The sequence below is a fragment of the Heterocephalus glaber genome, unplaced genomic scaffold, assembly GCF_053883595.1.
Source record: "Heterocephalus glaber isolate CG9 unplaced genomic scaffold, H.glaber_assembly_v1.0 deba00000122, whole genome shotgun sequence".
Taxonomy (NCBI): Eukaryota; Metazoa; Chordata; class Mammalia; order Rodentia; family Bathyergidae; genus Heterocephalus; species Heterocephalus glaber.
Window position 1 is genome coordinate 1574356 of NW_028258138.1, and position 14967 is coordinate 1589322.

A 14967-nucleotide genomic window follows, 5' to 3' on the forward strand; every position below is an offset into this window, starting at 1 on the left:
TGGTGTCCCTCGCCTTTCCACGCGGGGCAGCCGCAGCCCTGCAGGCCGGGCTCCTCCCGAGGACGCCTCTGTCCCAGCGGCTCTTTCTCGGGTCCACAAATCGAGTCCCGGTGGAGAAAGGCTCAGCAGGCCTGAGGCTGCAGCTCTGCGTCCAGCACGGGACCGGACAAGCCTGTCTGGCTTCTCACAGGCGGAAGGCAGGGCCATTTCTGAGATGTTGTCCCCCTGTGTGTAGACCCAGTCACCAAATCCAAACCTGTTCTCCTGTCACGGAGCTGGTCGACAGTGTAAGACATTGTGGAATTAAAGACAAGACCTGTGCTTCTCCCGCCACAAACACGGAAGACACATGACATCCAAACAGACAGGGAGGGCAGGTCCAGGGCAAGGCAGGCAAAGGGTTTTCTCTTCCCAGGTCCTGGACTCCAAGCCACAGAGTCCCGCAGACAGCGTCCGGTGACCCACCTCTAGGTTCTCACTTGCCCAGCAGGGAGTCAGAGACAGCCGGGCCCTCACCAGACCTGGGACAAACCAGACAAGCTCACCCTGGCCCTCACTTCCGCCACTGTCCCAGCTGCCCCACGTCCAGTGCAGAGAATACATAACAAGCCTTTTTTTTCTTTTTGATTGATGATATTGTTCATTTTCTACCATTAAGTAGATAAAAAGACAGATTAGGAAATTCAGAAAAACACGGGGAAAATATTTTGTGGCCTCAGCTGAGCAGACACCCAGGTGCACTTGGAACCTGGTCTCTGAGCACATGGAGCACCAACAAGGTGACGACTCCCAGCCCCACCCCGTTAGACCCTCAGCCCGGGCTCTCCCTCTGGGGTGTCCCCACATTAGAGTGCCCACCACTCTGGCAGGCCACAGGGCAGTGGGCCACGCCCTGACCGCAGGAAGCCAGTGCATTAATGCATTTCTGTCCGACAGTCACAGAGCGTGTTTGTGCGTGCAGGGCTCCTGAATTGGGGATTCTTTTTCCTTCTGGTAGAAGTGTGAGTCATGGGCTAAAGAAGATGGACATTTTTAAGGTCTCAGTTAACACAATTACCTGATCTGAGAGCCAGCGCCAGCTTCAGAAACCTTCAACACCAGGGCCCTGCCCCATCAGAAGAGCCACGCTGACCTGGTTTCTCTCTCTCAGATCTTCCTGGCTGTGGCTAACTTTGGACCAAATGAAAAGGGCCAGGAGTTCTCAGTCATTTACAAATGGAGCCACAGGAAGCTGAAGTTCACTCCGTACCAGAGGATTGCCACCCACAGCGCCCGGGACTGGGAGGCCTTCAAGGTGGACGGGGAGCACTTCCTGGCAGTGGCCAACCATCGGGAAGGTAGGGCCGGTGTGGCCTTTGACCCGGAAGCAATCCACTCCTGGGGACAACCGTGACTTCTTGCGGGGTGGATTTTTACCTCATCAAAAAAATAATAAGTGGGCTGGGGATTTAGCTCAGTGGCACCACGCCTGTTCACAAGCACAAGGTCCTGAGCTTGATCCCCTGTACCGAAAAAAAGAAAAAAAATTTTAAAAATAATAAGTTGCCAGGCATGGTGGGACTTGCCTTGTAACACTAGTGCTCCGTGGCTGTGGTGGGAGCACAACTTTGAGGCCAGCCTGGGCTGCAGAGCAAGAACCTGTCTCAAAGAGGAACAAAAAAAAGAAAGAAAACTAAGTCACACACGGCCTACTCCTGCGGCTCGCCTCTCTAACATTTTTATGTCAGGATGAGCCCACAGGAGTGCTGTTGTGGTCACCTGCAGGCCTGCGGGAGTGAGGGAGATACAGGGTCCTATGTGGTTCCTGCCCGCAGGACTCTGCCTGCCAGTTTCCACCCTGGTTTGAAAATAATGAGCTAAGTGCCCAGCCTGCCCTCAGGCACAGTCTGGCTGGCCCGGGTGAGCAGGTGGCATCCTGGACACCAGGCCAGGGTCAGCCCCAAGGGTGATGGCGTGGACAGCTGCAGGGACCTGAATGCTGTCGGTCCCTGCTTTCCTGAGAGGAGCCTTCTGCTGATCTTTGATCAGCGTGGGCAATGCAGCCAAGGGGCCAGGAAATCTGTTCCCAAATCTGGACCTGGAGGACAGACAGGACCAAGGTGGCACCCTGCCCTGCAGGGCCCCTCTGCCCCAGCCTCCCAGGGCCACACACAGCTTAGCCTTCCCCGGAGTCTGCAGCCCCTCACTGGGAGAAGCCCCAGTCGTTCTGCCCATGGGCACAGGGGAAGCGGGGCAGCCCATAGCCAGTGTGAGCCAGGGAGGACATCCCTGGATTTTGGGCCGCCATCTGAGGAGCAGCTCCTGCACCCTGGGCCTGGTGAGGAGAGAGGTCCAGTGGCAGGACATGTCCAGGGGCGGGCACCTGGGGCAAGGCTGCGGGGGCACAGCGGTCCTGCAGGCCCCATGGCGCTGTCTGTGGCCTTGGCTCCAGGTGACAACCACAACATCGACAGCGTCATCTACAAGTGGAGCCCCAGCACCCAGATCTTCGAGCCCAGCCAGACCATTGCCACGTCGGGGGCCTACGACTGGGAGTTCTTCACGGTGGGGCCCTACTCCTTCCTAGTGGTGGCCAACACCTTCAACGGCACCTCCACCCGGGTGCACTCCCACCTGTACATCTGGCTCGTCGGGTCCTTCCGGCTCTTCCAGTCCTTCCTGGTAAGGCGCGGACGTGACCGGGCTGTCCGTGGGGCCCCAGCACCCGCCCCGCCTGGACAGGTGGAGCCTTAGCCCTGCCAGGCCACCTGCGCCTTGCAGCCTGGGCGGCAACTGCAGTCCTCACTGCTCCAGGCACCAAGGGCACTGAGGCGGGTGGAGCCTGGAAGGGGAGCAGGGCCTGGCGGCCTTTAAGGCGTGGTCCTGGGCTTGGCCTGGCCCTTGCAGCAGGACTCCTAGGCCCTTCCCCTGGTGGCAGAGCCCCCAGCTTGATGAAGGGAGGGCCGAGCCTCCCCGGGGCATCTGACCTGAGCTGCAGGGCTGTCGGGGCGGAGGCTGCGGTGGTGGGCCACGTGCAAACAGTGGGGGTTCATTTGGCTTTGGGTTCTGAAAGCTGAAGCTGAGTGCACAGCGCCGGCAGGGAGGCTGTGGGTCCTGGCCGGTGTGGGCAGCACACGGCTGCCCCAGCCCCTTGCAGCGGGTGCCTGGGGTCCCCGGCGTGGCCCTGCCACCGCTCGATGCTCAGTGTAGGGTCAGGGTCCAGGACTGAGGTCTCCTCGGAGGTCCGGCAGCCATGGTGAGGAGGGTCTCGTCCCCGGGTCAGGGTACATGGGAGCCCTGGCAGCAAGCCCCCTGACAGGAGCAGGGACCAACAAGGCAGGAAATGGCCATGGCCCCAGCGCCAGTCCTGGAGCCCTCGAGGATGCGCGTGTGCACACTCTGGGGGGGGGTGTGCCTGTGTGTGCAAGCATACATGTGGGCACCAGCGCTGCAGGGCAGCGTGCAGGACTCCAGGGAGCTCCCAAGAGAGCTCAGGCTGCAGCGCCGGCCATGGGGTGGCATGGGCTTCTCGTCTCCGTGCCCTGAGAGAGCAGGAATGGCCCGACGGCCCTGGCTGCCGACCTTCTGCCCACGTCCAGCCGGTCACAGGGGCAGGTGCAGGCTACCCGTGCCGGGGTGAAGGGTCCGGCCCCGGCAGATGGCGCCCACGGTGCCTCGTCAATGAGACTTTCAGAATAAAAACGACTGATTTATTTTCACAAGAATGTCCGAGTCACTTGTGCAACCCACGCAAGCTGAAAGTCATCGCTGATTTTGAAATTCAGGCAGCGGGGCCGCCCTGTGTTCGTAAGGCAGCGCCCGACGTGGCTGCACGCGGGTGGGAGGGGCCTTGGCTGTCTCGGGACCCTGCTTCGGGTCCTCGGGGGGCCCTGCGCCCCCAGCTCGCCTCACGACACCGCCCGAACTCCAGCCGCCTCGGGTTTCAGGGCCTCCTGCACACAGCTCTTCGCGTTGCCCAGCTCAGGGCCTTTGCCCGCTTCCCAGCCGGGCGCTACTCCGCGTCCAGCCCCTCCCTGCCCCTCCCTGCCTCTTCCTGTGTCCGGCGCCGCCACTGCCCGCTGCCCTCCCGGCCTCTACGCGCTCCTCTCCTCCTCCCTGCACCCATCCGTGTTCGCCCCTCTGCCGTGCCCTCTGAGCTCGCGTCTGTCCCCGCCAAGTCCCCCACGAGCAGGACCTCACTGTGGGCTCCTCGGGGCAGGGAGGAAGCCCAGGGACTGTGCACTAACTGGCGTCCTCCGCTCGGGCCTGGGCGGTGTCAGTGAGGTCCAGTTCGGGTCCTGTTTCCCCCACTGAGTGGAGAGCAGGCAGGGGACACGCGCCACCCCCTCCGTGGCTTCTGGTGTCCTGTGCCTTGGAGTGGGCAGGGTGGACGGTGCGGTGCGGGCGTCCCACCCGAGGACTGGAGAGAGCAGTGTGTGGAGAGGCGGCGCGCATCCAGAGACGCCTCCGCCCGGCCCCGTCCCCATGAGTCCCTTTGTCCTGGGTCTGCCATGGTTACCAGGGAGGCCTCAGGCCTGCAACACCTGGCTGCAGTACGAGCTCCCACCAGGCCCGGCTGTGGGTGCGGGCGGGCAGCAGCGCCCTCTGCTGTCTACGTGTTTGCCTCCGCAGCTGCTTCCTGCTAAGGCCTGGTGGCGCCAGCCAGGCCTGGGTTGGGCGGGGGGGGGGGGGGGGGGGGACCGGGACACCTGGGTGGCATCAAGAGGAACTTCCGGGTGAGCGGCTTAACTGACCTGGGGGTGGAGAGAAAATGCCCCCTGTCCCATGGAACCCTGAGCCTCTTCCCTGTGCTCTGGATGCCGACCTGTCCCCAGGCGGATGTAGGGAGTGGGCATGAGGGGATGGGCTGGCACGGCAGGGTCCCACAGCATCACCTGGCTGCCTCTCTGGGGTGCAGGGACCCCAGGCCTGGAGCACGTGGCTTCAGGGGTCTCTGCACCCCAGACTCAGTTCCTCATCCTCACAGAGCAGGGGGGTCTGGACGAGACTTGGCTAGGAGCATTTCCCCAGGCATGCTGGGAGGGGGGTGACCTAGCACGGTGCTGCACGCAGGCTGGGACCCGGGCACTGAGGTCACCGCAGTCGCGGGGCGTGCGTGGCCTGCAGGGTGCGCCCAGCAGATCCAGAGGTGAGTTCCTGCCCGCAGCTCCCCAGGGCTGTGCAGAGCCAGGATCCACCCAAGTGCTGACCTAACACACAGGGAACAAGCTGAGTCTCAGCTGGGAAGTGGCTGCAGGGCCCAGCTGTCCGGCCCCAGGATGCCCTTCCAAGTTCCCTGGCGTCTGGGAAACTGTTAGCCTGGTTCTTCAGGGAAATGCCAGTGGAGTCCACTGAGCTGGGTAGCAGAGACACATGGCAGGATTGGCTCGTTCCACACATCGGCCACTGAGCTCCCAGGGACAGAGTGAGTGGTGCATGGTCTCCTCCCAGTCCACAGAGAGCCTGGCCAGCGTCAGGCTTCAGATGGGAAGCTGTCCTCAAAGGCTGGTGCCCACTCCTGGACTTGTTCATGTGCACACAGTGATGCGTTCAGATGCTGAGTGTCTAGCTTGGCTCCTCCACCCACCGCGGGGACAGAACATCCAATTCTCCCAGTTCCCAAAGCGCCCGCACCCCTCTGAGGTCCTGCCCCCGCTCCCTCCCCACCAAGCAGCTCCACTGGTTTCTCCCAGTAGCTTTTCCTACTCGGTGGGGCCCTACAGTCGCTGCTGCTGCTGCTGCAGGCAGAGATGGCTGCTTTCGCGCTTTGGGAGTATGACTTCTGTTGCCCGCAGATATCATGGCTGCCCTTGGGCCTCCATTCGGGACTCTGGGGCTGGTTCCTGCGGGGGAAGCTGCACTGTCCTGCTTGGCTTTCCACAGGGCAGGACTTTCCATGGGGCAGGACAAGTACCTGCTCCAGCTGGTTTCCAGTTTGCAGCTCCCCAGCGACTGGTGAATCTGAGCACCTTTTCATATGCTCATTGATCCTGTTTCCATCTGTGAAATGTGTCTTCAAGCCTTTTGCCTGTGTTCAGTTGTTCTGGCCTTCTCATCAATAGATGGGAGTTCTTTCCGTATTCTGGATATAAGCCCCTTGTTACATAAAATGTTCTTGCATTTTCTCTCCCCTTCTTTGTAGGTTTGTTGTGCCAGTAGTTACAATACACACGTTAACTTACTAGCATTATATGCTACTTCACACAACATAATCACGATATGGTTTCATTTATCCCTGCTGTCATCCTGCCATGGGGGGCATATATAAAAATTGCACTTCTATTCAGGTATAAGCTCCATAATTTGTCAAAATATTTTTTTCTCCAAACAATCAGTTGTCTTCACACACACATTCACCATTGCTAGTGCTCTCATCTTTTCTACATATATTAGTTTCCATCTGGTGTCATTTTCCTTCAACCTGAAAAACTCCCTTCAGTGTTTCTTACAAAGCAGGTATGCAGGCAATTAATTCTGTCATTTTACCTAAAAATGCCTGTCTTCCCTTCACTGCTTTGGTACCAGGGATCAAATTCAAGACCTTGCGCTTGTGAGGCAGGCTGAGGCACCACTGAGCTAAATCCCCGGCCCTTCCTTCATTTCTGAAAGGTGTTTTCACTGGTTGTAGAATACCAGTTTCATACTTTTTCTTTCAGTTCCTTTTTCTCCCGCTGCTGGGCTGGAACCCAGGGCCCACACACACCAGGCCAGCGCGCTGCCCGAGCTGCCCTGACCCCCGCTGTCGCTTTGCAGACATTGAGAAGCAAGCTGTCACTTGCCCAACCACTTCCTTGTACTGATGCATTTTTCTCTGGATGCCTTTACGACTCTGTCTTCTATTTTGAGCTGTCTGCATATCACACGTGGCTCCTTAGCAGTTACCATTAGGGGCCGGGGATTTAGCTCAGTGGTTTCAGCGCCTGCCTTGCAAGCGCAAGGTCCCAAGTTCGATCCCCGGTACAAAAAAAAAAAAAAAGCAGTTACCATGGCGTGTTAGTTACTTTTCTCTCATTGCTGAGACAAAATCACCCAAAGGGGGAAAGGTTTATTTGGCTCCCAGTTTGTAGAGGTTTCAGTGCATAGTTGGCTGCTCCAAGCCACCCTGCCTTGGCAGAGGAGTCTCGCAGAGAAGTTCAGCAAGCTAGGGACAAGACAAGCCTCTCTCTGTCCCCTGTAGAGCACCCAGGCTACCAGGAGTAGGGCGGTGCCACACCAATCAGTGGACTGGTTTACTAATCACATGCCCACCTTAATCCCAGCGTCACACACTCCAGATTCAGCCACCTCTGGAAAAGCCCCCACCAATGATCACAGGAGGCTTTAGGGGACAGCTAGACCCAAACCGTGACACATGGACCCTGCCACCTTCCTCTCAGGGGCCTTCAGCATTGTTCTATCCAAACTGTGAATGACTGATTAGGCCTGCTGTGCAGGGTCCAGTTCCGTGCTGTTTGGTCCTTCCCAGTGTCCCTTGGCCCTGGGTCTGGGTCCTGGGGTTCCCCCTGTGGTTGCAGTGGAAATCCCGAAGTGTCCCTGGACTCCTCTGAACGTGCCCAGCTGGAGCCCAGCTCTGCACCCCGTTCGGGGCTGCCCTGCTGGGAGAGAAGCAGCAGGGTGTTAGGGCTCTCTCCTCTCTCTCAGGCATCCCCTTCACCCTCACTGCACCCCCGGAGCCCCAAACCCTGCCCACTGACCCCGGCTCCAGACTGGCTCCCGTGTGTCCCATGCCACACCCACCACGTGCGCGGAGTCCAGGCCACGTGTTCTCCCCCAGGGTGGCCCCTCCCCCGAGGCTGGTGCCTGTCTCTTCCCGCTCTGGGCACCCTCAGAGCAGATGAGTCTGCAGCCGCTATCTGCAGAAGGGTCAGGTGCGTGAGCTTCCTGCCAGAACCAGCGGCTCCAGTCCCTGTGCCCAGCACTGCTGCAGCCTGGGGAGCTGATGGAGATGCCGTCACCCTCCCTCCTGCTGATGGAGGGGCTGGGGTCCCCCTGAGCGTTTGCACACCGCACCTGTACTGCCTGCCTAGCTGGCCCTGTGAGACCTCCTGCCACCGCCCTGTTCCCTCTCTCCCGGGCTCAGCCCCACTCCCCCTGGGTTTCTCCTGTCCCTCCTCCCCCTGTACCCCACACCCTCTCCTGGGCCCTGGAGGGGCAGTGTGCCCGGAGCCCAGGATGCAGGGTCCCTGCCTGAGGTGGAGAACTCGCCTGGGGCACCCAGGCCTGGGGGGCTTGGCTGGGGGCTCTCGGAGGGGCTCCTGCAGCTGGCTTGGGGTGCAGCCCTCCACAGTGGCCTCCCTCCCTCCTAGACGTTTGGTGCTGCAGACTGGGAAGTCTTCCGAATTCGGGACAGGGTCTTCCTGGCTGTCGCCAACAGCCACAGCTATGACGTGGGAATGCAACTGCAAAATGATTCCTATGTCATCAATTCGGTCATCTACGAGCTCAACGTCACCGCACAGACCTTTGTCAAGTTTCAGGACATCCCCACGTGCAGGTACTGCGCTGGGGCAGGCTGGGGGCAGAGCACAGGGGTGGGCAGTGTCCCACCCTTTGCAGAGGGCACAGGCAGGCAAGGACGCACCCTGCATCTCCCTGCATCTCCCATCAGCACCCTGCATCTCCCTGCAGCACCCTGCATCTCCCTGCATCTCCCAGCAGCACCCTGCATCCCCCTGCAGCACCCTACACCACCCTGCATCTCCCTGCACAGCAGCTGTCCCATGGGGAGACCCCGGGGCAGATCCCTGCTTACCCCAGGAGGCTGTGGCTGTGGCTCATCCTGTGACACAGGCCTGGCACAGGAGGCTGCCTCTGGCCACGGCTGCAGGTGACAGCACCTTCCCATGGCCCCAGGACAGCAAAACTCGTGTGCTCAGACAGGACAAGGCTGGGGAGGCCCAAGGGGCTCCCTGCTGCCACGTGGTGCTGAGTCCAGCCCGAGCTGCTGTCAGAGCTGTCGCAGGCCACTGGCACCATGTGGGACCCCAGAGCAGAGATCCCACATGGCCCGCTTCAGGGCTCTGCCTGAGTCAGAGGCACAAATGCAGCCGAACCTGTGTCCTCGGCTCCCAGTACGGGGGCATCACTGTCACCTCCCGACCGGAGCCCAGAGGATTCCATGAGTTCCAGGGCAGCCTGTGCTACATACTGAGACCCTGGCTCAAAAGAAAACGATGTCTTTAACTCTTCCATGAAGATACTTAGAAGGGGAATATCTGGGTCGGATGGAATGTCTACTTTTAGTTTTTAATATCTCAGACAGTTTTTAGAAGTGAGGGGAGCCTGACCCTCAGCACAGAGGACAACAGCTATGGCTCGTGCACTGCTCCGGCTCCGGGCCACCCTGGAGCGTGGCCTGAGCCCTCTGCACCCTGAGCCGCTTTGCTAGACATAGGCGGCCACCCAGAGAGCAGCTCCTCCGGCCGCCCGGAGTGGAGACCAGTGCACCACGATAGGGCATCTGTGGGACGAACTGGCCCTGCCCGGGCCTGGCCCTGACTGCGTCTCATGCCTGCCCACTGTCCGCAGCGCCCTGGACTGGGAGTTCTTCTCGGTGGGGGAGGACTATTTCCTGGTGGTTGCCAACTCCTTCGACGGAAACACCTTCTCAGTAAACAGTATTATTTACAGGTGAGCACTGTCTTCGCGGGGCCCACCTTCCCTTGCAGGGGAGCACAGCTGAGGCCACGTCCACCCACGCATGCCCCAAACACTGAGCCACGCTGGCCACGCACATGGCGTCCTCAGGGCCAGATTTCCTCTTACAGACGGGTGGCACTCTCGCTGTGCCACTTCCTAGCTTCCAGCACTGTAGGTCTAAGGGACAGGGTCATACTTCAGCCCCTGCTGCTCATCAGTTTTTGCATCTGGCCAAATTGTCCATTCCCACTGTTTTTCTTTAGGAGAGTCTCTGGGGACTTAGGGCTGTGATTGCATCTAAGAATAGAGGCAACTCTGCCTTTTGGTTCCTAAAGCTGTTGTCGTTTGTTTGGTTTTCTTAATTAGCTAAAAACCCCAGAGTGCTGGGGGTGCAGCTCAGTGGCGCTACGCCTGGCCAGCAAGTGCAAGGTCCTGAGTTCGATCCCTGGGTGGGGGTGGGGGGCAGAGCAGCCTTGAACAGCAGCCACAGGGGCCCCAGAGCACATCATGTGTCCCCTGGCCTACCCCTCGCCCTGTGGCTGCAGGTTTGTAGCACAGGTGCATTTTCCTGTGATGCTTATCAGGAGAGATTCTCTGCGTTCTTGGAACTGATGCTGCAAAGTTATCTAACCTGCCGCCAGCTCCCAACTGCTTATGTTTAAGACTTTTGCATCTATAATAGCAAATTAAATTGGTCTCTGGTTTTTGTTGGGTATGTAGCTTTATTCAGATAGGCTTGAAGCCTAACTCCCTAAATATACACTGCAGAGTTTTCTTAACACACCTATGATGGGCTGGGGATTTAGCTCAGTGGTTCTGCCGCCTGCCTTGAAAGCACAAGGACCCAAGTTCGATCGCCGGTACCAAAAAAAAAAAAGCACAGGTATGAGCCAGGATACTTGGAAAAATAGATTTTTTTCAGTACCAGGAATCAAACTCAGGGGCTTTCGTTCACCAGGCAGGTGAGGCACCACTGAGCTGCATCCTCGGCCTGATTTATCTATTTTTCATGATCAGTTTAAATTCACTTATAAAACCATCTGGCCTGGTACCTTTTTCTTTTTCTTTTTTCTTTTTTTTTTTGGTACCAGGGATCGAACTCGGGTCCTTGTGCTTGTGTAATTTATTTTTCTTTTTTGAGACAGGGTCTTGCTGTGTAGTTCAGGCTGGCCTTGAACTCACTACGTAGCCCAAGTTGGCCTCGAATTTGTGGTCCTCCTACCTCAGCCTCCTGAGTGCTGGTACCTTTTAATATCAACTCTTAGACAACTTTTCCAGGCTCTCATATGCTCAGGTCTCCATCTCTCTTGAAATAATTTTGTTCACTTATATTTTACTAAAAAAAAAAAAAAATCATTGATTTTCTTTAAAATTCAATGCTGGAGACTTTCTACATGATAAAATAACTTTAAAGGGCATGTGGAAGAATAACACTTTAAAGATGCCAAGAAACTTCTGAAAGACACTAATAGTGAAGGAGGACTGGTCCACACACAAGTGAAGCAGGATGATTTTTACCGAGGCAGTGGGGCTGGGCGTACAGAGCAGCTTGCCTACCCTGACTCAGGCCCTGGGTTTGACCCCCAGGACTGACAAATAAATAAAAGTGTAAAAAACAGATAGGTGGAATAAGATAAAATCCAGAAGAGCCACTCATTTATGACATTTAGTGTGATAAATAGTTATATCTGAAGACAATGAGAAAAAGGATGCTTTGTTTAATAAAAAGATTTCCTATAAGTTGCTATCTACCTGGAAGAAAACAAACCTATACCCCTACTTCATATCCATATACAAAATAGATTTATATGGATTAAAAATTTTAAAACCAAGTATAAAAAATTTGGCAGCAGAGATATTCGGAGAAGCACTAAGATGAGTTTGCATAACTGCACAGTTACACAGAGAAGAGTCGGCCTGGGGAGAAGGTCACGGGTGTGAGTGCCTGAATTTGAAAGCTTTATGGAAACATGCATCCTCTTCAGAGCCACAAGACCTGTCACTCACCACACACAAGCCCCCACACCCACAGGTTTGGGGCACTAGGGCGGGGCCCCGGGTAGCGATGAGAAGCCTGGGCAGCCTGCCCCCCCCCCCAGCCTCAGCTTCCCCTCTGCAGGATAAAGAGGCCACAACCAGCCCTGCTCCCTCCATAGCACACAGGGAGCCGGGCTCGAGGGGCTGCCGGGGTGTGGAAGGCGTCACCCCAGGCTGGTTGCACCCCGTTGACGCCCTCTCTCCTCCTGCAGGTGGCAGGGCTACGAGGGTTTCGTGGTCGCTCACCGCCTCCCTACCTTCGGCTGCCGGGACTGGGAGGCCTTCAGCACCACAGCAGGCTCCTACCTCATCTACTCCAGTGCCAAGGAGCCCCTCTCCAGGGTGCTGCGGCTGCGCACAGGCTGAGGGGCCTGGGCCACCAGACCCGGGTGGCTGGGTGGCAAGCAGCATCCAGCCCCCATCATGGCCTGGCCGGGCGAGGTCGTCTGCCCTATGCTGGTGGCCACAGAGCCCCGCCTGTGCCAGCAGCGAAGCAGCCTCACAGGACTGGTTTACGTCACGTTGTACCTCAGACTCGGGGCCCTGGCACATCCAGGGCCACAGCCCCGTGACAGCCGCTCTGTGGTGCTGTGCAGATGCTGCCTGCCGGCCGCCTATTTACATCTTCTGTCTGTGGAAATATATTTATATTGCTCTCTACGCAACACCCATCTTCATGTTTCCCTCGGGGATGTGCTCTCAACAGTGGGGCGCATGGGGTCCCCGGTCACCAAAGCAGACTGGAAGCTGTTCCCACCCGGCAGGGAGCGGCTTTCCTGGTCCTAGTTTACCACAGATGCATGGTGGGGGTCGGGAGTCCCAAGGCCGCAGTATGGAGCATCCCTCCTGCCCCCAGCCCTGCAGCCGGCCAGTGGTGCTGCTCCAGGCCCTGCCGTCTCCGCCCCCAAGTCCCTAACAGCCCCTGCAGGGCCAAGCATGACAGGGCCGTGGTGCTCATTGCCGGAGTCCAGCTCCAGCGGGTTCAGGTCCTGAGAGGAGGTGTGGAGTCAGCGATAAGAGAATGAGACAGACTCTGAGTGGAGGGTGGGCAGCTCAGCTTGCCCATCTGAGTTACACCGGAATCACTTTGCTTATATATGTTTTGATTACACAAGGCCTTGGTAAGCAGTGGGTCCATACACAGTGTGTTTTCATACAGAGTTAAAGAGCAAGCTGAAATCATCTAAAAAACTATTTTAGACCACCCAGTTCTAGATACTCTTCCAGGTGCTACGTGAACTCTTGCTAACTTATCAGATTTATTTTTAAGGAATAAAAAGCATTTTAGAAAGGTCAGGCTACTTCATTAGGCCAAGTTTCATCAGATCTCACTGTTGTGTGCCCTGCGGGTGTTGGCCAAGGGTGACCAGGTGCCAGACAGTGGGGCGCCTGCGTCCTGAACTTGTTGATGTCCCAGTCTCCCTCTGTGCAGTCAGGGCACGTGGAGGTCACATCCCCACTGCTCGTGGAGGTAGGAGTGAGGGGCTTTTCTGTAAATGGATTTACAATTTCCTCCTGTAATCCAGGCCTAGTAACCATTTTCGAAGCACTGACTTTCATCCTTTCAGTGATCTCCCGGGGAGCACAGCACCCAGAGAATCACTACCGTGGAAAGTGAAAGCAAAGGATGGAGTCGGATTTCAGCCATAGTCTCGGTGTCACCGGAGCTGGGTCAAGCAGCGAGATTGTGACCATGGCCTGCGCCAGCTCATCCCCTTCTACTCTTAGCTCTGGAAAGACATCCTTTTGCATACATGACATGGTTCCGTTTAGAGATCTGACAGAAGACCACTCTGAGGCAGGAAGTCCACAAGTTCCAGCCAACCCGGCCGGCCTAGCAAGTCCTGTCTGGAGGTGGGAGAGGGCCGGGAATGTAGCTCAGTGCCGAGGACCTGGGTTCAATCCCAGTACCAGGAAAAAAAAGGAAGGAAGATGCACACACTCTGGGCAAAGTCCTCAGCAGTCCACCCAAACACCAGACGTTAACAGCAGCAACACAGATGTGGTCATGGTCAGGCGGCCAAACGCATGAGAAGAGAGGGAGCTGCACCTCAGCACTGGGCACTGCCGACCTCTGCGTGAAGAGACGCTTCCTAGGAAATGTTGACTATCACGATCGACCCATGAAGAAAAAAGCTAGATTTTTCCTTTTTCTTAATAAGGCAAATACTCTTTTTCCATCAAAACAGCTGAAACACTTCTTTAATACAGAATTATACATTAGAATTTTAACTCAGTAATCTTGAATTTAGTGAAAGCCCAGGACGAAAGCAATATTAAATCTTTTTTTATATACATCAATAATTTATGAAAACAAGCCCGCATGGTGGTGCACACCTGTAGTCCCAGCTCTTAGAAAGCTGAGGCAGGAAGATCACCAAGAGTTCAAGGCCAGCCTGGGCTCCATAGTGAGTTCAAGGCCAGCCTGAACTACCTTGTCTCAGAAAGAAATACATAAATAATGCTATTAGCACTTGGTATTCACCTTGTTATTTCCCACTGAGAAGTTTCCCAGATTATACACTGTAACAGTGGCATCGCTTTCCAGAAAGTGCGCCAGCCAGAGCCGGGGGCCTGGAGTCTGCACAGGGCACGGTGTCTCCTGTAAACCTGCTGCTTGGCCAGGAGGGCAGGAGGGAGAGTGCGTGACAGTCAGCCTGGTTAACACCAGCATCAAACCCATATTCTGTTTTTCAGAAATGTTCCAGAGAATATTTGAGGTCTTGTGTGAAATAAAATCAATCTCTGAGTACCAAAGTCACAAAAACCAGCCCCCAAATAACACACGACTCCTTTCACATAAGCCCTCTCCTCCTGGTCTTCATCGATGTTTTGTTTGCATGTAAGAAGCAGAATCCAGGGCCGGGGATTTAGCTCAGTGGCACGGCGCCTGCCTCGCAAGCTCAAGGTCCTGAGTTCGATCCCCAGTACCACACACACACACACACACACACACACACACACACACACACACAGACCAGAATCCTGCAGTTTATTTAGTTCAGAGGGATCCATGGAGAAAGGAGTGCCCTGGTTACAGGAGATGTGGCCTGATTCTGCTGCCTCTCGTGACCCGGCTTTCGTGGTCTTTAGCCACCGTGAGTGCATGGAATGAGTTATCAAGGAGAAGGAGGAGGAGGAAGAGGAGGGGAAATGGAGGGAGGGAGAGGAGGGGAGGAAGGAACAGAGCCCTTTCCTTTGAGTCCTGCGTGTTTCTTGGCCGAGCCATGGGGAAGCTGCGGGTGGGAGTCACAGCTTTTCCCAGGCGGGCTGGAGAGGGTGAGAGAAAGCTAGAGATTGTGAGCTGACAGC

General features: G+C 56.6%; 1 protein-coding gene across 3 annotated transcripts in view; it reads left to right on the forward strand.

Annotated features, from left to right (window-relative positions):
* Nucleotides 1-12320, forward strand: part of Tspear (thrombospondin type laminin G domain and EAR repeats) — a 125742-nt gene extending 113422 nt beyond the window's left edge. For all 3 annotated transcript variants that reach the window (XM_087208055.1, XM_021256383.2, XM_087208052.1), the window contains exons 8-12: nt 1151-1337; nt 2432-2661; nt 8286-8473; nt 9508-9609; nt 11868-12320. In XM_087208055.1, the coding sequence (XP_087064181.1) occupies nt 1151-1337; nt 2432-2661; nt 8286-8473; nt 9508-9609; nt 11868-12021 (861 nt within the window). In that variant the 3' untranslated portion in view covers nt 12022-12320. The remainder of the gene's footprint in view (nt 1-1150; nt 1338-2431; nt 2662-8285; nt 8474-9507; nt 9610-11867) is intronic.
* The last annotated feature ends 2647 nt before the right edge of the window (nt 12321-14967 follow it).